Source organism: Argopecten irradians, chromosome 3 (assembly GCF_041381155.1).
Source record: "Argopecten irradians isolate NY chromosome 3, Ai_NY, whole genome shotgun sequence".
In the NCBI taxonomy this organism is placed as follows: Eukaryota; Metazoa; Mollusca; class Bivalvia; order Pectinida; family Pectinidae; genus Argopecten; species Argopecten irradians.
Window position 1 is genome coordinate 17,072,006 of NC_091136.1, and position 20,535 is coordinate 17,092,540.

The 20,535-nt window shown below is 32.8% G+C and overlaps 1 protein-coding gene across 2 annotated transcripts; it reads left to right on the forward strand.

Annotated features, from left to right (window-relative positions):
• Positions 1–557: 557 nt before the first annotated feature.
• On the forward strand, positions 558–20,306 carry LOC138317692 (uncharacterized). 2 transcript variants are annotated; one of them, XR_011207790.1, is made up of 4 exons: positions 558–915; positions 11,894–12,037; positions 13,332–19,078; positions 19,115–20,306. XR_011207790.1 is itself a non-coding variant. In XM_069259532.1 (3 exons), exons 1-3 carry the CDS (start codon positions 666–668, stop codon positions 13,532–13,534), a joined length of 597 nt encoding a protein of 198 aa, XP_069115633.1. In that variant the 5' UTR covers positions 558–665; the 3' UTR covers positions 13,535–20,306. The 2 variants fall into 2 exon arrangements, 1 of the variants encoding a protein (XP_069115633.1); XM_069259532.1 differs by having other exon boundaries at positions 13,332–20,306.
• Positions 20,307–20,535: the final 229 nt, after the last annotated feature.

Consider the following 20,535-nt stretch of genomic DNA (forward strand, 5'->3'; position numbering starts at 1 on the left):
TCATATGTCTTTTATTGTCTAGTTCCTATTTCTTTTTCGTTTTCTCTTTTGGAACCTAAAGCCTACATGTTTTGTACCAGCACGCCCTGACGTCGCGGATTCAGAACTGAAAAAAATGGCCTAACATGAAAATTAAAAAGTGTTTTTTTTTTTATTTAGTTTCATTGAGGAAATTAGAAACGATCTGAATGTTCCTCTTCACATCTGTTTTACTGTTATCATAAATAGTTAGACATTCATTTACATATAAACTCTCATTATATACAAGTAAACACACTCACTGAACACATCTAGATAGCCCCGAGCAAAGCCATATTATACAGTGGGTGTGTGACTATTTGTTTATCGTGAAAAGAAATCTTGTAGATAAAAGCTAATATCATTGTTTAAAATATTCACGTTATAAAGGTTCACTCTTCTTTTATTAGTTGTGGGATAAGATGTTTACATGGCATAAAATCGGAATTTAATCCATGTCCACTTCAACTCATGATCAAGTACGAGTATGAGTTCGTTCCGTTTGTATGTTTGTTAATTCGATAGATACATATACCGACCAAAACCGGAAGTTGTCAAAGTAGGGGCTCCATAAAAAAGAGAAAGAAATTATTTGGAACCAGAAAGTGACTTAATAACTTCAAAAAGGAGGATTTACGAGATACAAGATGCCTAATTGTATAATAATCACTGCTATTGTATGTGTATTGATCACAACAGTTGCTACAATCGTGTCGTTTTCGCTTCCAAACTGGTTACATTTTCGAAATCTAGGCGACGCACTCTGCGGGTGCTCGTCCAAAGATTGCCATTGTGGGTTGTGGATAAACTGTCGAGGAGGTTTTGATGCCAGTTCGTCATTAGCTAATTGTGAATGGTTCTTCTCAGATGATTTCCATATCGAGAAAAGTTTACCAGGTATTGTATAATATCAGAATATCCAATTTAGCTCCATGTCTGTTTGAGACCGAAATTCCAATACACAAACAAATGTGATCTGTGTGTATTCGATGTTTATAATTAGGTTAGGAGACATACCTAGTCCAGGAAGTTATGTCTTCATATCAAGTATATCAATAATTTTTGAAAGCGACATAATCCTAAGCATTTTATAAATTTAAAAGAAACTTCTTTTCTGAAGGTTTTCATGTAGTGTATGCTACTGGAATCATTCTTTTAGTTTTATTTTATACATTTTGTTTTTCTTGTTCTTTATTGAACTACTTCAGCCTTAATTAGACCCAGAGACCAATTCCTCAAAAGTTTGGAAATACTGAGAACGTGTTAATATTAAACCTATAACAACAATGTAAACTAATTATTGGTTAATTGTATGACGTACACCACAGATTCTGATAAACAAATGGTTATCAATATTACATTTACATAATCATGTATGTAAATGTGATATTGATGTAGTCATGAAATAAGCAACCAATGCCAAACAAATATTTAATCAGGTCCATTAAACCTAAATGTTATTTATTTGATATTAATACATGTTGCTAGCATTAATATTATTGTATTAATTTAAAAGTACTGTATTCATTTTAATTGAATTATTTAATTTATTTGATGACCATGAAATTAAAGCTCATGCATTTGTAATGTATATATGAATCTGCTAAATATTAATGTTTCAAGAGAGTGAAATATGTCTGCCTGACTGCTGGGGCTCGAACCCGGGACCTCTCTATTGGTTGCATTGATGGTCATCGACATCACTGATATTTGAGTCCCGCCACACTAATAAAAAAATATGGTAGTGGATAAAAACTCATCATATATATAATATGGTTTAATATATGTGATTGCATGTATGTGACCCATATGCATACTTTGATGCGACCAGGACTCACAAGAAAAATATCCTACATTAATTGCTGGATAATTACCGGTAGTGTTATATTAATTTGTTAGCTCGCCTATTCGAAGAATAGGGGAAGCTAATGTTGTCACCCCGGCGTCGGCATCAGCGTTGGCGTCCCATTTCACGTTAAAGTTTTTGAGCAAGTTTCTGTTTCGTCAATTGTTTAAGCTTAAGTCATCATAAATGTTTATGATTTTATTTTCCTAATGTGTATGGATGCTGAACGTGATAATACAACCAATTTGGGGCCCTTTAGGGGGTTTTTGAGTCTGTTAATTTGTCATATTTCCATGTTTGAATAGTAAATACTTGAACATCAACTTCTTCTGAATAGGGGAGCATTGCTGTTCTCCAACAGCTCTTGTTATGCGGTATCGTTAAATTGATAAAAAAATTCAATAAAAGAATTTCAAGGCCAACAAATGTAGATATAAGAAGAGCAACTTAAATAGCTTATATCATGTGTTAATTATTCTTGATATCTTGAATTTAGTTTAAACAATATTTTATTCATTGTAATGAAAGTCAAAATATAGTATACACGAGTACCATTGCAATACAATATTCCTGTGAATGGTAATTATAATATGCTAATTAATATGTATATATAGCTTTCGTTTGGCATGGGTTTTAGCAGAGCTAGTGTTCAAAAAATTGAATTAAAATTGATCCTCAATGTCTATTGTCTATAATATAAATGATGGTCAATATTAAACATTAACAAGCTAAGGAAGGCCTGCTGGTTGATGAATTTAGACTCTTAAATTTCTCATTATGATAACATACTTTAGCTTTACATGTTGCAATGGAATCATAATTGTTAGCACATGCATGCAGTCTTAAGCATATATATATATGTAAAGTTACAACAGAACACTTTATATATAGTACTGTGTACATGGGTTAAGTTTCACTGAACACATGCAACCTAAGGCTTGAAATATTTGTATATCTATAAGTTCTTGAAGTTACAACTAAGTAACTTAAGTGCATTTTCTTGTTCTTGAGGCCATTTTACATATGGTAGTAGTTGTGTACCTGTTAAACTTCTATCTGGTTTACCAAAAACATTATATAATAGTATAGGTATAAATGGAGTCAGACCAGGCCATTTCTCCATAAACTAACTTGTACGTTATTATTGCTTGTATATATATAAGTAGTTCAAATTCATAGTTCATCTGATAAAAAATGCTTGTATGTTTATAGCTAAATGTATATTTGTAGGTCAAATTTAGAGTTGTCAGATATAAAATGCTTTATTTTTATGTAAATAATACAATGTTAATATATAGATATATAGATTGCTCGCAATATGAGCTGTCACAGTTGTATAGAAAAAAAGACTTTAGAAAGCAGGGTTTCATTGAGCTTGCAATTGGTGTTTCCTATATGGGGCCCTTTTGAAAATGAATGTAGTCTCTATAACTGCATTTTTTTTATCAATGGACTTTTGGAAAAAGAGGTTCATTTGATTTTCTATGCCTGAAAAAGGATATCAATGGGGATCTAGAGTGGGGACATGTACAGCGTAAACGGCTAAACATATAAACTCTTACTTTGAATTTATATCAGGCATTGCGAAAGTTGCTGGTCTGACGGACATGTCTGGCAAAATTTGACTCAGACCACCTATTTTAAAATCCGGTCCAGACCGACTGTCCGACAATTATTAAGTACCAAAAGTCTGTAGAAATGGCGCCTCTGAAGTATAACGCTTTTGCCAAACCTGACAAAACGTAAACTGCATAAGATGATCATGAAAACAGCTGCCTGGATACTAATAGCAGGAAGTTATGTTTACTTCAAAAATTTACATTACATTAGGTATGTTCGGTCCATCAAAATCTTGTTCGGTCTAGCTTACTCACAGTCCTTGCCGGTCTGAATGTCCGGCCATTTTTTTCAACTTTCGCGATGTCTGTTATATACTGGTAGATTGACAGTTTGTTCACTTTGCATTATATTAGTAATATCCTAGATAATATAGGCATACATGCAGTTTAAAAAAAAAGAATTTTCACATAATTGAATATAATAGACTATATGATTGAGTTATCTCCCCTTCATTTAGCATTTAATTAATAATAGATAGGATTACAGAAATCAACTAAATTGTATATACATTTTGAAACCTTGAACTTCTCAAAAATATAACAATTAGGTTCTATATAATAAGCAGAAACTGATATCCTCCACTAGCAGAGTTGTCTTTAATTAGATATAATTATATTGATATTTCAGCCATATATTGACAATTATAGTCTATCTATTATTGTCGGTACATGCATGTACATAATAATACTATGTTTTCCCCTAGCTGTCAATATAATACATACGTATATGGCTTTCAGGTAAACATTATACAGATCTGATATTTGTACTATACAAATAATTTGAAGTAGTTGATTCCCATTACCATCAAAACAGTTGTACCTATAACACTTCAGGCAAAATACACACTAATATATACTGGTAGATACATATACTTCATAGCATAATCACTGTATATCGTACACACCAGAAAAAATTAAATCAGTGGTCTGACAATAATGAGGTATGGTCGGTTTACCTAAAGGGATGATATACATTAAAAGGTACTTGTGGCCTATAGAGTTATAACAATGGGAGTTTGTCTAAAGGTCAAAATGTCCAGGTGTGGTTGGCTTTCATTTATATGTTCATTTATATAATATCAGGAAAGATTTTATGAGGGAGACATGCTAGATTTAAAGACAATTGGCAGTCAAATGTCAGTCTAATTATATCCGATGCATTGCAGGACTGAACATTAGTAGATTAATTTAGTTACTGTCTTCGACCTAATAAATGGCCATGGTCAGGACAGATGGCCATGGTTCTGGGTGTATTTGCGGAATAATTGCATTGCGTGTGCTAAATTTTACTTCTCTGCAAATTTAACACATTTACTGGAGCCAAGAAGTTAACTAAAATAAAGATTAATTGAATTCAAGTCACATGTTAAAAAATATTAATTTACATGAAAAACATTTCCTTTTGATGCAGACAAAAGTAGGTCATCACTTTGATATAATTGAATATTGGCCTATACTGCTGCAATTGATACATGTAGATTGTAATTATGGTATTCATGGCATTGTATAGTCAAACTAATAAAATCAGATGAGACAACAACATGCATGATCAAGCTCTTGTTACGGATAGAATAATTATGAATAATTTATAAACCTTGGGAGATCAACAAAGTATCTTTTTAATTTGTGTATGATTGTAACAGACAGTATATAATAAATTAAGGATGTTTGTGTCACTGTGTCTGGGCCCCAGGTAATTATAATGTGTCCTACTACTGATCAGGAATACCTAGAAGCTAAAGGTTGTATATATAATATACCTGGTCACACCCTTGGTTTGTTTGTTTATAGATGTTGTCCTTTCTATCAGGAGTTAGCGGCTGACCTATATATCTCTAGATCTGGCTATACATGGTCCTGTTGTGGGTCTGGAAGAGATGTCTTATTTTGTTTGTTTAATGTCATATTAAATGCCTGCAAGGTCATTTGAGGATACATTCCAGGTTAATGTTATGAGATATTGAGAAGCAGTAGTACCAAGAGCATGAGGGGAAAAAAATCCCACATCAAAAACATGAAATTTATAGTACATTTCACATACATAATCTACTAACTTTCTCTTCCAAAATGAAGTAAAAAGGACCCTTCAAAATATAAATCAGAAAAAAACATGTTTTGAAAACTTTCCTTGCAGAAAACATCCCTTTAGAATGTATATACATATATAAATTACATTCTAGCAAATTTTATATCTTCTGATTATAATATTTATCTTAACTAACTAACTGCATGCATGCAGGCTTAGGTCTGCACTAATTAGTTTTCATCCAAGATCCACTTGTAGAAATTATATACGGTAATATAATTAAGACATTCCATAGGATACTATGATGTACTGCTTTGATACATTATATGAAACCAAATAAAATCTTTTCTTACTGAACACTATATTGATGTACAGAGACCATCTAGTATAATTACAGAGGATTCACAGCCTTGTTGTCTGTGAGTGTGACTCTATTACACACACGTAGATGTAGAATGTGTAATTTGTTGGGTGGTGTAAGGTTAGTTAGGCCTGTAGTTCCAATAGCTCCTTGAAGATAATGCTTATCTATAGACCTTACCACCCAATTACATTGTCTTAATAGGCCCCAACCTTATTAGAGTATCATTTACCGTAGTCGCTGTAATCAGAGCTCTAGCAATCCATACGTATTTGGCAGTTTTTTGTACACATTGATTTCATATAAGAGAAATGAAAACAAATAGTATAGAAGTTATTACTACCTGTTGTGCAAGCATCACTTTACGGCCGTATTCAGTTTTAGTGAAGCAGTTTTGAGTTTTAGGGTGCAGTGGACATGGTGGGGAGAGGTGTATGTTTATTATGGAAAATATGGTGAGTTTATAACATATTTGAATTATGTGGTGTAATATGACATACATATCTACCTATAACCAAAAAGCTATCACCCCTAGATTTCTGTTTGGAGGGATACAGATCACTAGAGATATCACTTAAAAGTTTATCTTGTGAAGTGCTTTCTGTTCCAAAGTTTGTCTGAGGTGAAGATATGAGGGGGAGGTATAGCTTGCCCTACATGATCTCTGCTTTCTGTGATAGCTATATATATATGGGGGTGTTGAGGAGTGGGTTTGCCCAATATGACCTCTGCACATGTACACCTCTCTGATTTAATTTCAGGGTATTGAGGATGGAGATTGAGCAGCTGTATGTGTACAACTATATAGAAATGTGAGGGTGCACATGTTGAGGAGGGGGTGGAGGGGGAATACTACTATAACTGTTATCCATGGTAGTTGTAAGTGATGATGTTGAGGAGGGAGAGTAGAGAATGGTGAGCCATTATTATATATACTGATCCCTGGTAGTTGTGAGGGTGTTGAAGAGGTAGCATCTAGGGAGCATGTCGATCCCTGCCAGCTATGAGGGTCGTGAGGGGGGAGGGAGCATGTGATGCACATGTCGCTACTACACAAACCTCCATTAGCTGTGAGGGAGCTCCAGAGGGCTCTAGAGGATAGTGGTATGTGTCACAAGTTGTGAAGGTGGTGAGAAGAGGTGGAGAGGGTGGGGGGTTATATACCAGTAAAGCTATTGGGTCATGATATATTATCTAAATGAATACACATTAGTCTTGAGGGTACTGTTATGGAAGGGAAAATAAACCTGTATGATATATATTATAATTCACTGATCTAGAGGTCTGAGGGTGTGGAGTTATCTGGGCCTGGGGAGGTCTTAGTTTGGTACTAAAAGATCTAGATTACATCATTACAGTACAATGAGGTACAATAGAGTTTTTGATAGTTTGGATCGAGGCCCTGGAGAGATTGTGTGAGGACATGTCTTAAGGGGCCTTTTCCAGATATATCTAGATCTGTGAGCTCGAGGGTGATGAGGAGGGAGAAGAGGATAAATAAATATGTTTACCTTGCTTGCCCTCCTCTCTCCCCCCTCTCTCTCTATATATATTTATATATATATAATAAATAAATGTTGAATATTCTTGTGATGGAATTAAAATAGAAAAAAGCAAAACTAAAACAAATCTGCAATCTTTTCCTAGCTATGGCGGTTCTTTAGGAGATGTTTAAATCTGGCTCTATATAGCCAGGTATGACCCCTGCATCTCCCTGATAGCTGTGTGTGAGGTTGTCAAGTAGAAGAAAAAGAAATATATTGTGGATGTTGCCCGATATGATCTCTCCATCATAATCTTTGCTGATAGCAGCAGCTGATATCCATTTGTACACACTTTTTTCTAAGTTTTATTTCAAGACTGGCTTAACTTCCAGCAGGTCGCATTAAAGTTTACCTGATGGTTTTTGGCCAGGAGGAGATGTTTATGTATCCTGCATATGATTGAATAAGAAGTCTGCCATGGTACATTTGTAGCTTTGAGTTTTGGTACAAAAATCATATGGGATACATGCATGCTGATGTATGTTTTAATAGAGAACAAACGACATGGAAAAAGGGTGAAAGAATTCAGCTGGCTATATATTTATGTCAGTCACTGTATATTTCTCAGGTCTGTAGCTAGGACGGCAGCTGGTCCCTACTCTTTTTGTAAGTCAAAAACTTCCTTACTTGTTGACTCAGCTAATCACAGATCTAGATCAATGGCATTATTAAAATTACATCGTCATTTTTCATTGGTTAAGCAAAAACTTATCCAATATTTACTTATTAGATTGCTTCATGATCCTGTTGTTTGGTTTTAGGATACAATTAAATATTTTTAATCTTCTTAATACATACTTTTTTTTAGAGTTCTCAAAACGCTATACAATATGTACAAATTCAAATTTCCTACATATAGATAGGTACATCATATATGATATAAATTGTAACCCAATAAGTCATGAGGAAACAAGAAATGAAATTCTATGAGAAATTACTACATTTGATATTGGAAAACATATTGAGATAAAAAGTGGATAATTTATTATGACAAAATGAATTACGTAAACTATTTAGAATTTTTATTTATTTTTAACTATTGATACCTAATCGTGCCTTATACTACTTGAATGGATTTTAACACTTGATTATTTCTCCTTGTCACTGTCCATATACTCATAATTAGATAAAATCACTTTATATCAGTATTACAAATCAAAGTAAACCGACAAATTTGGCCACAAGCCTTCCACCTCTGGGTTGTAAGTTGGAATCCTCATCACTGGACGCCAGTGTTTTTCCCCGGGTACTCCAGCTTTCCTCCATGTGGCCACCATCCAACCTGGGGGGTCCTTATACATGATCCTGGCTGTTAATAGAAGGTTGATTTAAAAAAAAAACTATCCAAAAACTATGTAAACTTTTACAGAGAAAACTTTTAATATTTTGAAGACAATTTGTGTAATTGTCCATAGCCAATACACATTGAAGTCTTGCTTCTACATTTGACAGTCTGAGCTGATCTAAGAATTCTAGCTGCCACGAATAATGGTTGAGATTGTTATACATGTATTCCCCCTACACATATAGGTACAGATTGTATATTTTGCACAGTTTGTATATTTTGATAAAACATTTTCTGTTATTCTGTTGTTTGTTAAGACAGACACTCAAGCCTTAACAATGTATATTTTGTACAGTTTGCATATTTTGATAAAACATTTTCTGTTATTCTGTTGTGTTTGTCCAGACAGACACTCAAGCCTTAACAATATACATGGAACTGTACTGGTGTATAATGGTAAACAATGCTGTAGATATGTATATATCTAGTAGCTTTGTTTGTATGAGGAGAAGATAAACAGTCTGAGATGTACAAGTGACACTAGTACAGAGCTGGCTACTGTTTGGGAAGAGAGGCTGGTTTCCTGTGTCTAGTTCCAAGGGTAATTGTTACAAGGACCAGGAATACCTTTACTCCAAGCACCACATGGTTACTCCATATACATACAAAGTGTCTGATAGCTGTGGCAGCAATTCCAGTTCCTTAATTAGATGTATATACATTATATGTAGTCATGTTTTGTGTTTGAAAGAGGAACAGAACTATATTCACTGTAATTGGTGCCCAGAGTGCTTAAAAATTATAACAGATGGGGAGGAGGGATTTGGGTGATAATTCAGGACCAAAATGTAAGCTGTACATATACGTGCAGAAAAAAAAAACTTACAAAAAAGTCAGCTATATTTCAACTCTTTCTGTTTACATGTATACTCACCATGACACACTAATCTGTTACAGTAACATTGATACACCCCCTTCCCCCAGTATGCCTTTTTTCCTCAGATTGTTATGTCTTGATTGTATGTTATTACAGGGGGAGGGGCACTAGTAAGGGGCCGCGGTGGCCGAGTAGTTAAGATGTCTCAACATATTACCACAAGCCCTCCACCTCTGGGTTGGGAGTTCGAATCCCATGTGAGGCAGTTGCCAGGTACTGACCGCTGGTCGGTGGTTTTTCTCAGGGTACTCTGGCTTTCCTCCACCAACAAACCTGGCACGTCCTTACATGACCTTGGCTGTTAATACAACGTTAAACCAATAAAACCCCACACAGATACAAGTAACAGTGAATATGATACAAATTTATGCCCCTTTCTGATATTTTGGGGGAGGGGTTATATACAAATGTAGTGCTACCAATGTGCCCTCCCCACTCCCACACACACACACCATCACCAAAGGCAGATTTAGACAGGTGTTGAGATACAGAAAACACTTGCCACAGTCAACAGACAGGTTGTAATGGTTTTATCATCAGTTTGCCAGTGAAGGGCTAGCTGTGCTGGGCACTGGGTGTGTTACCAATTTGTGCTCTATCAAATACAAATTGATCATAAAATGGCACTTTACACAGATGTGCATGTGTTGAATGGTCACAACTGTATACTCCATTTTATGTTTATGTACAAGGTAGATCTATTTCACATAGATACACAACATGTACATTATATCTAGTAGGGCATCTATAGAAATTTACTGCATGTTACATGTATATATGGCCATGGAAATTAATAATAAATACATTGTCCCATTATTTTATTCTTACCAAGAGGAGGTATTCAAATATATTTATAAAGTTCTGATAAAAACGATTTTTAAGAGAGTCAAAATTAAAAATGCACTTCAGGGTACATTTTAAAAACAAAATAGGTACATGTACAAAAGTAGTTTTATTCACACACATTGAACCTACAAAATAACTTTTTGTCAAAAACTTCATTTGTAAGAAAAAATATCAGAGAATAACTAGCTTTTAAATGATCAACATATAGATATTATAGTTCCAACATCTGTTTGTGATTGTGTTTAGCTCTCAAATTATTTTCAAGGTACACACAAAAAAAAAAAAATAAAAAAAATAACACAAGTCTGGCCCACAGCCAATCAGTGAATTAGCTATAGCCATAGTGTTCTTCTTTTGATATAAGATTTTTTTATCTAGAAAAATTAATTTCCTATATTATAATGTAATACAAATAGTTTTAGAAGCTTAAGATTAAAAATAGACTTAACATACTGTAGTATGGAGGTTGAAAGAGATGTTTATGTTTGATAAGCGTTCTGTCAAAAATAGGTATGCATGCACACATGCTCCACCAAACATGTAACAAAAATTAATCACTTCCTGGTCTCTAAAAGTTTGTTAAAATTCACATTACACAATACGTTTGATCAGACTCTTTGTGTTTTGTATATATAATGTTAACTTATTCACCCCTGGAGACAGATTTAGACTCTTCTAAATCAAAGACTAGACCAGTCCATTATGAAATTTCAGGATGAATGAGTTAATGTAATTATATTTGGGTGTTCTATATCCATCTAGATATACAAAACAAAATAACATAAGTTTAAACATTTAGATATTCAGGGGTACCATATCATGCATATGCCTGGCCAAATTCCATGATGTTAATTGTTACAATTCAAAATGTATCTACAGGTAGTCATTTTTTTTTTTGTTTCTCTCACAAATTCTGGAGAAAGAGGAAACTCTGGCATGTTACCATTACGGATATAGTGTATAAAAAATTTCAGATTTAAAATAGATTCACTACACAGCAATTAAATGTTAGATCTTAGAGTTACCTCCCTTTCCTTTGTATTACCTAATTGAATGCCATTGTGAAGGGTTTCATGAATGCTTTGGAGTTTCTGGTAATTTTGATGTAGTAGGTGGTAATTAAGGATTTGGCATTATCAAGATGAAATAAAATTTAAGTTGCTGCTGGTACACATTGTATACATAAAATGGTCAGGCAGGTCGGCCTGCATGCAGCTTTCATTAGATGACACATAATGGGTATCAAATAATTATTAAAGACAGATAAGATATGTTATAATAATTCCTATTTTATTCACAGATGGGTTCATAATTAGGCCATTATGACCTGATGGCCTGTGCTCTGACAAATCAAATAATTATTTATTAATTTAAAGATGAAATGTTCTAATAATTCTTATTTTATTGACAGATTGGTTTAAGGCCGTTCAGGGTCTGATGTCCTGTGCCGTGGCTAGTTCCATGCTGTCTCTTTTGATTGGTCTCTTCTCTCTCTGCTGGACTTGTAAAGGATGTAACCCTCATCAGGCCACTGGGGCCTTCGCTAATCTCACCTGTAAGTATTATTGGGAGAGAAGGTGATTTAAAGGCTAGACTGGATCAAATATCCCAGGGAAGGGGACTGTGCATCCTCGATACTCCAGGGGTTCCGATCACATACAATCTCTACACCCCTGGACTATATAGCTATCTCATAGCGAAATTGGAGGCAATCAGACAGAACAGGTAATATAGTCATTTGATGTACATCAAAAGAGCCGTATAACGGTGCACTGTGGTTGACTGTGTGGCTTTGAAGTTGGGCGTTGCTCTCTCTGTCATCTTAAAAGGAAATCTTTGCAGGCCTGTGATTGGTCAGAAATTTTATTCTGAACTGCCTTCAATTTTACTACGAGATAGTCCAGGGGTGGATATACTGTCAGTTATGGTAACCCCTGGAGTATCGAGGAAGGGGACTGTGAAGATCTGAACTTAATTTATGATTGAATTGACAGAGCAAATATGATTCAATAGTGTGTGTGTATGTATACGTCATATCGCTATAGTGGTGTAGTGCCAAAATGTCATATCAAGGCCTAGGGGTTACTGATGACCATTTTACATTTTTAATCAACACAAAGATTAAAGACCACTATGCTCATTATGCACCCTCCAAAAATGTGTTACATGTAACAATCTAACTTTGGTGGTTGAATTTCATCAATATATATGCATGCATGTTCTTGGATACTTACAAAGGATGTTGACCAAATTCTACATCAGATATACAGTATTTTCTATGTGTCAAGGGAAGTAACTCTGGCATACTTGTGTAGCTAATGTTGGCAGACCACCACATGTAAGAGTGTGTTTATATCTTTGCAATTTGGATTAATATTGGACAGTATCGCAAATTTCAAACTTAAAAAGTACCAGTATGTATCATTGTCAAATTAATATGTATCTGTGCTTTGTATTGAAGGAGACAATTGTTTATCAAAATTACATACATGTACCCCCTTTTGGCAACTGATCCAATAAATGCATAGTTGCCCTTGCCAAGATGTTATACAATCGACCAGCCCATACATTTGACTTTTGTGTCAGGAGTACCTGATTTTAGGCAATGTAAAATACTGAAGTTTTTCATCTTATTTAATTTACTCCCGCTCTTCTACATCATTAATAATACTTAAAGGGACAATACAACATATGACCAAATAACATTTGTCGCAACACTATTGAATTACACAATTACCATAGGGTTAAATAGAACAGCAAGCATAAATTGTAAAAAAAATCTTTATAAATATATCTATTTCTAAGATTGATATTATTTTACACAAATCTATATATTAATGTCTTTACAGTCCTATTGCTGGCCGTAGCGGTATGTGTGTTTGGTACGAAAGCTTACCTTGACAAACAGGCCATTGTGATGGAGTCACAGACAACCAGTACAGAGATGTTATTATTTGGCTGGAGTTTCTGGGTCGCTGTCGGAGCTACGGGGATGGCACTTATATCAAGCATACTATACTTCTGTGTCGGCCGAAGTGACGACACATACTGAGGTCTTATAATGAATAATTTGAACGAGAGAAAAAACTGACATCAGTAATGGATAATCCTGAAAAGGCATGCACTGGTATGGTGTCTAGACGAGAGAATCTTTTCATTGGTTGATTTTTCTTTGTCCAATACAATCTGGGAAGGTTCTTTGCCAAAAGACCTTTCTTTTTTATTCAAATATTTTTGTACTTTCATAAAAGACGGCAAAATAGTTTTCAAATATAACAGTTTTAATACTATTATTAATGATATGTTTTGAAGTAATTTTTATCATTACACTTTCCAGCTAATGCTAATTTGGTTCTAATTACATCGATAATGATCTTAAATGTTTTCTGTGAGTTTGAAAAAAAAATCATGTGGACAGTTATTTGGCAATTCTGACATGATCACAAGTATTTGATTCATGAAATAATGAGAAAATTCTATGTATATTTAAGCTAAAATGTGAAATTTAGATTTGCTAAAATGTTAATTTTTCCAATTTAAGAGTATTTCATGAAAACATTGACTAGTGATCTGTATATGAGAAGTTTGGTGGAAAGTTTGAGGAAACAAATAGTACTAGCAATCAAATTGGGTTTTTTTTTCAATTTTTTTCCCACTGGCGTTTTGAGTATATTATATGCTGCAGGTAGCACTGTATATATCTATCCACATTCATTAAATTTTGTCCAAAATATAACTTCTGTACACTATTATATTTCTGTACAAGGTTGTGTTAACCTGTCTCCTTAAACTGTCTATTTTGATATTCAGCTACTTAGTGATTCAACTGTTAATTAAATATTTTTATCACAAAATCCGCCCAGTATATGTTTTTGTACATGTAATATTTTTGCAAATTTCTCATGGTTGATATGACCTGAACATCGACTATATTACTTGACAAAGATATGATGTCAAAATTAAATAGAACAAAATGGCTACATTTGGTGAAATTTATTTTTCAATGTTAAACCTGAAAATCTGTCAAAAATATTTTTTTAACTATGTGATAAAATGTACTTTTCTAGATTTTTGAGACCTTTTCAGAGTTTAAACTAAAATATCTGTCTTAGACTTGTTTCATAAAATCTCATTTCAACAGTCAATTTTTTTGTATACATGTGCTGACAAAGCTGTTGCCCTGATGCCTGAGGCAAAAATACAAAATAAAGTGTCTTCCTGGTAAAGAACTGGCAGCAACATAGTTATTGCCCCTGCATTGAAATTTTTCATTTCATCGTTTATACGGGAAGATTTTGAATGTTTCTAATGAAATATTTTACATCCATTGTATATATTTTGTATATATTTATATGAAAATATCTTTGTAGTCTTAGGAAAAGTATATATTTGCATACATAAACAAATTATTGTTAATATTGAAAGTCAACCAAGCCAATGAACACATTTATAAATATACAGATGGAGAATATCTGAAAGTTTGTTGAATATTTAAGATAGCAACAGTTTACAAATTGGTACTTTACCTTTAACTGACCTGTATTGGGCCTCTTAAATATGCTAATTGTAGAATTATATTGTTAAATTCAAAACTGATGCTTAATAGATTTACTGAATAGAGATATCATTTACTCTATTTAGAAAAAAATATCTGGTGGAAAAAAATACAGTGTGCAGTTATGGAAATACTGTTATTTAAATTATTGGCTTGGTTGACATTTTGTATATAGATAACTGTATAACTATCTAGTCACTCATTCCTCATGTGATTTGACTGCGGAGGTAGAAAGGCCTAATGTGCTAGGGTTCCAGTGTCATGACAACCAAATACTTAACAATTTACACCACTGTTGTAACATGTCTCATTTTAATCATACTCTGTTTCATTTATTTGTTTATTTAATGGAGTCGTAAAGGCCAATACACTTGTAAAGTTTTCCCAATATCTACCTCTTTCCTCCTCTCGGGGTAGCAATAGTACAAGGTTAAGATGCATTACTGTCTACTTATCTCCCTCATCCTTCGGTAAGTGTCTTAGTGTTTAAAACGTCTTACATTCTATCATTAGTTTATCATATCTGGTTCCTTAGGTTCCTTTGATTTTATGCTCCTAGGGCATTTGTCAGGCAAGGGCAAATGGTCTTGTGCTTATAATTTTTCTTTTTCATACGCGACATTTTTCTTTCACGAAAACCTCCTATCCTGAAATGACCACGGCTGGTAATAAGCTCTGTAAAAAATCAAACAGAAATAATTTTTAAAAGTTATAGTTTCCATGATTAATTGTTTCAACTTGATTAGTACAACAGTGGAGTAAATCTGTAACATGTATAAGTGTTGTCTGTTCAGAACCAAGTACGCAAGAATATTTGTCTCATTCATGTTTTGTATTCACTTCTAGTCAAATTGTTTATGTCATTAAAGAGTTGCCTTTCCCTTAATCTTGAATAAAGAATTAGAGGGAGATTATTCTTTTTCAGTTTCTCTGAATTCAATGATGAACTGACTCTATGCAGACACAGTATAAAGGAGCACGTTTAGTGTTTCAAAACAGCATTAAAACGTTCATTGGCAATTTTAATGATTGTAGAAATCAGTTTAGTTTCTCTCGGGCAGAGTTTCAGAAAGTTGTTATACAGTTGTATTATTTTTTTTTCTAACTTGAATTGATTTCTGAAATACATAAAATTAGTGTTTGTCCAACATTTGCTTTCTTTCAAAGAAAAGGTATGAACTAAGTAAAATCATAATTTTTCCCTTGAAATAAATAACACAGGTGCTTTAGAGGTATTTTGATGTCTATTGTATTTTTTGTTGTTTTGAATGTTGAATACGTTTTGATAAAGGCAATAATAAATAAGGATGCAGAAATTTCAAATCGTATGAAAAGCTGATATCTTGGGCCATAACCATTTGAAATAATTTTCCAAAGACGCTGTTAATTTTTTTAGGAAGGGAAGGAACTCGGTAATGGAATATTTTTCAAATGTTAAAGCATATATAAAATACTTATGAAATATAGCAAGAATTGTATTACTTATTTAATGGTATTCATATTTTCTGTTTGATAATTAGCTAATGGTTTCAAGTACGAAAGTCCAGTTACACAATCGTTAGATGAAACAATTTCGTCTATAGTCAAAAGTAAATTTATAAAAAGTATATTATCAACTCTTGTTAATCTGTGGGCAGGAACGCTGTTGCTAGCTTGTTTGCTTTTATGCTACAACAATTTCTAAATAAAAAGAGATTGACCTTTGTACAGGGTGATGAATGATATGTTTGTATGAATGTTTTTGTTTGTTTTTGAATTCAACAATACACTATGTAATCACCATTTTATTATATTTAGGTTGTAGAAGCAGTATACAAAATCTTTGATGCTTTGAAAATAATTTAGCTCATTTATCATTCGATTTTACTGTGTGAACATGCTTTTCCACGTGCAGTATAATTAGTGATACCCATGGGTATATACATTTTAAATTATTAGAAGTAATTTTGATTGTCTCTTGCAAAATGACCAACAAGTAATGTATCAAAATTTGCCTGTAAATTTTTGCCTATTTGTTTGTTCAGTGGTTTGTTTTGCGTGCCATATTATCCATGATGCAGTTTTATGAAATTTGTGTAAAGCTCGTAACCATGGAGATGCAGATTTTCTTACCGAATTCATGCATGGTCGACCTCTACCCAGAGACGAACCTGTCAGAATTGCAGATTTTTTTACCGAATTCATATTGCTGGATATATTTTGATTATATGTTTCAGTTTCCTATAGCATCAAGCTAAAGTTTAGTCACTATTTGTTTTTTTTTTATTTTATATATTCTTCATGATTTTTTACTTTTCACGTTCTAAACAGATTTTTGAGGGGTTTTTGTCTCTTAAGATGTGCCTAGGCAAATGAACAAATTTAAGTATGCCATTTTGGTAACATCAAGAAGCGATATATTTAACAAAAAGATTAACAGCAGGAAATAAGTGATTCTTTGTAAAAATAGATTAATTGAAAATCATGATGTTACCTTGAAATGAAATGGTACCATACTGCGCAAATCTGTTGAAAAACATAAAGCATAAAATAAAGAAGGAAATTATGGACTAACTTTTGGCGCGGTGTTGTATTGTAGGTTGTGTGGAATCTTTAAAATGCCATCAGATATACGGCTTTTTGTTCATATAACTTGTATGATTTTACTAGTTTCATTGCAGATCTCATGAACATTTCGCTGCTGTTTTGACCTGCTTCAAACATCAATAATTTAGCAAATCAAATCTTTAGAACGTTTCGCACTTTTGATTGACAACGAAATTACTATTTCATGGTAACCATCAACTATTCGCAAAGTTTTGATTATATTAATCTGTTTCAATTCGTTAAATAGTTATTCTTGTGTGATTAATACAAAATTTAAAATCAAAATGATAAAATATGATACGTTTTTATTTAAGAAGTTTTTGCGTCATTAATTAATGGTATTATTTTCCTCTGTATTTGCTTATTATTTTTGTAAAAAACAATGCATTTTTGTTGTAATCAACCCCGAATTTTCATAATGGACTGTTCCAGTCTTAGAATAGGAAAAGTGTATTTTTGTATTCAGGGATGATTAAGTCGATATTGATTTTTCAGCATCCACACAGCATTAAGGATAAATTATTTTCATCAGGCTATTGTATTAACTTATGGTAGTATAGGGCTGCACATTTGTCGGGCTGTAACACATCACAAAAAAAATTGTAGCGTCTAAAATCATAGATATTTTCTGATATCATTCTGTATAACATAAAACTTAAAAGCTATTATATAGAAAATAATGTGTACTTTCAATGAATCATTTGATGACGATTTTGATCAATAGTTTTCATTAGTTGTTGAACTTAAATATTATGTGAACATATCATTTAGAGATAATGAAAAGGTTTGATTTTGGTTTTTAGCATGTTAAGCATATCATTAACAAAATTTAAAGGTGAAACTTATATTAAAGAATGAATTGTGTAATTTGTTCAACTTCGGGGAAGTTCATGTAAGTATAATTGACTGATCAATTTGACTTGCTTTAAAAGTCATGAACCTATTTTGAAAATGAGTTTTGTGGTTGTGCATGTGCAATAGTTTTAATTATGATATTATTTATATTTACTATGTGTTATGTTCTATATAGAGCGCTCCTGGTGAAACCTTTCTTTAGAAAATTTATAACAGAAAATGTATTTTGATATTTTCAGCGCCATACTCTTTGTATCGGTATTATTAAGGTTGTTTATTTATGTTGTTCAATTCGAGTAGATTTTTATGTTGAAAACTCGTAATTCACTTTCACTATATAGGACATAAACGAAAATAATTTAGAAAACGTTTATACTAGTTAGTTGATGAAATATTCAATTTGCTAAAAATGACAATGATCTGAATTAAAATGAATGTATCGGTTGGAAACATTACATGAAATAGATTTTAGATTTCAAAGCTAATGATTGCTATATTGCTTTAACAGCGAATCCTTGAAAGATGGCTTGATGTGATGACCCTGTAGTACGTGAGAAATTCAGTGATCAAAATTACAAAGTTCTCGATAATTAGTATTATGTTATCCACGATTATCAGATTATCCACGATTATCAGATTATCCACGATTATCAGATTATCCACGATTATCATTACCTGGTCATCATTTTATCTCCCATCTGGAAAACAGTACAGAGTTATTTGATAGTTTATAGTGTTTTTTTTTATTTTTTTTAAAATTTTTAAAGGAACAGTTTTCATTCAATTTTTACACATTTAATCTTCAAACAGAAATAGAACTGAGTTAGATACGAATGTAGATACGTATTCTGTTTTGATCAAAATCATCAAAAATGTGCATATACTAACATATTTAATTTTAATTGATATTTGAGTGCTTTATCATGACGCTGTCATCATTTATAGTGGATATGCATATCATTTAAATATACATTAGCTTAATTGTATCAAAACCACCGCACATATCATTCACGCTTCATCTAAAAATGGTGCAATTCATTTATAATAATAACTGAGGAGTTTTTCTACTTAAATATTTGTCAATTGTTGCTTGAATATTTACACAAATCCTTGTATGGGAAAAAGATGTAATTTCAACCGTGAGGACAAAAATAATTGTCGAATTTTGGAGGGATCTCGGTAAAAAACGTTACCATGGATTTTAGTTCCAAATAGCTGGATTTTGAATTGTTTTTGAATATTATATCTCTGTTTGATAAACACCATTGTGATAACAATATGGGTATATTTTTACGCACCTACTTTTATTTCGATATAAAGCAAATATTTGATATGTTTGTAGCCTAGAAATATTTCCAACTCTTTAAATGGAGTAGTTTTTTTCAACAAAATCCATTTTGCTAGCTTCGATAACAGACCTCCACAAGGGAGGGATCTCGGTAAAAAACGTTACCATGGATTTTTGTTCCAAATAGCTGGATTTTGAATTGTTTTTGAATATTATATTTCTGTTTAATAAACACCGTTGTAATAACAACATGGGTATGTTTTCACGCACCTACTTTCATTTCGATATAAAGCAAATATTTGATATGTTTATAGCCTAGAAATATTTCCAACTCTTTAAATGGAGTAGTTTTTTTCAACAAAATCCATTTTGCCAGCTTCAAACAGACCCAAACAAGGGAGGTAATTATTGCCAAATGGATAGATAGATCATATTGATGTCCATATATTAGTTTTGTATACTGGTCGTTAGTGTGTAAATTGATATAAACTTATGGAATGTATAGTTTTGTAGACTTTGTAATAAAGGTTTCTTGGTAAATGGTCGTAGTGTGTTTTATTTAAAGGCTATCTACCTTTCCGAAACAAAAAATAAAAAGTTTCTTAAAACAATAATTATATTCGAAAAGGTATATTCATAGCCTAAGAGGATGTTATAACATCAACCAACTGCAAGATTCCTGGGTAAACTATATGCTAACAAAGAAGATTCATTTCGCTGTTTTGCCGTCTGGCGCAATGATTATCAACCAACGCACGGTAACTAGGAC

Bases quoted from the DNA above. Each gene is read 5' to 3' on its own strand.
- LOC138317692 (XM_069259532.1), top strand. From the start codon at position 666: ATGCCTAATTGTATAATAATCACTGCTATTGTATGTGTATTGATCACA. The intron at 916-11,893 runs GTATTGTATAAT...TTTTATTGACAG, and splicing joins TATCGAGAAAAGTTTACCAG to ATTGGTTTAAGGCCGTTCAG. The intron at 12,038-13,331 runs GTAAGTATTATT...ATGTCTTTACAG, and splicing joins GGCCTTCGCTAATCTCACCT to TCCTATTGCTGGCCGTAGCG.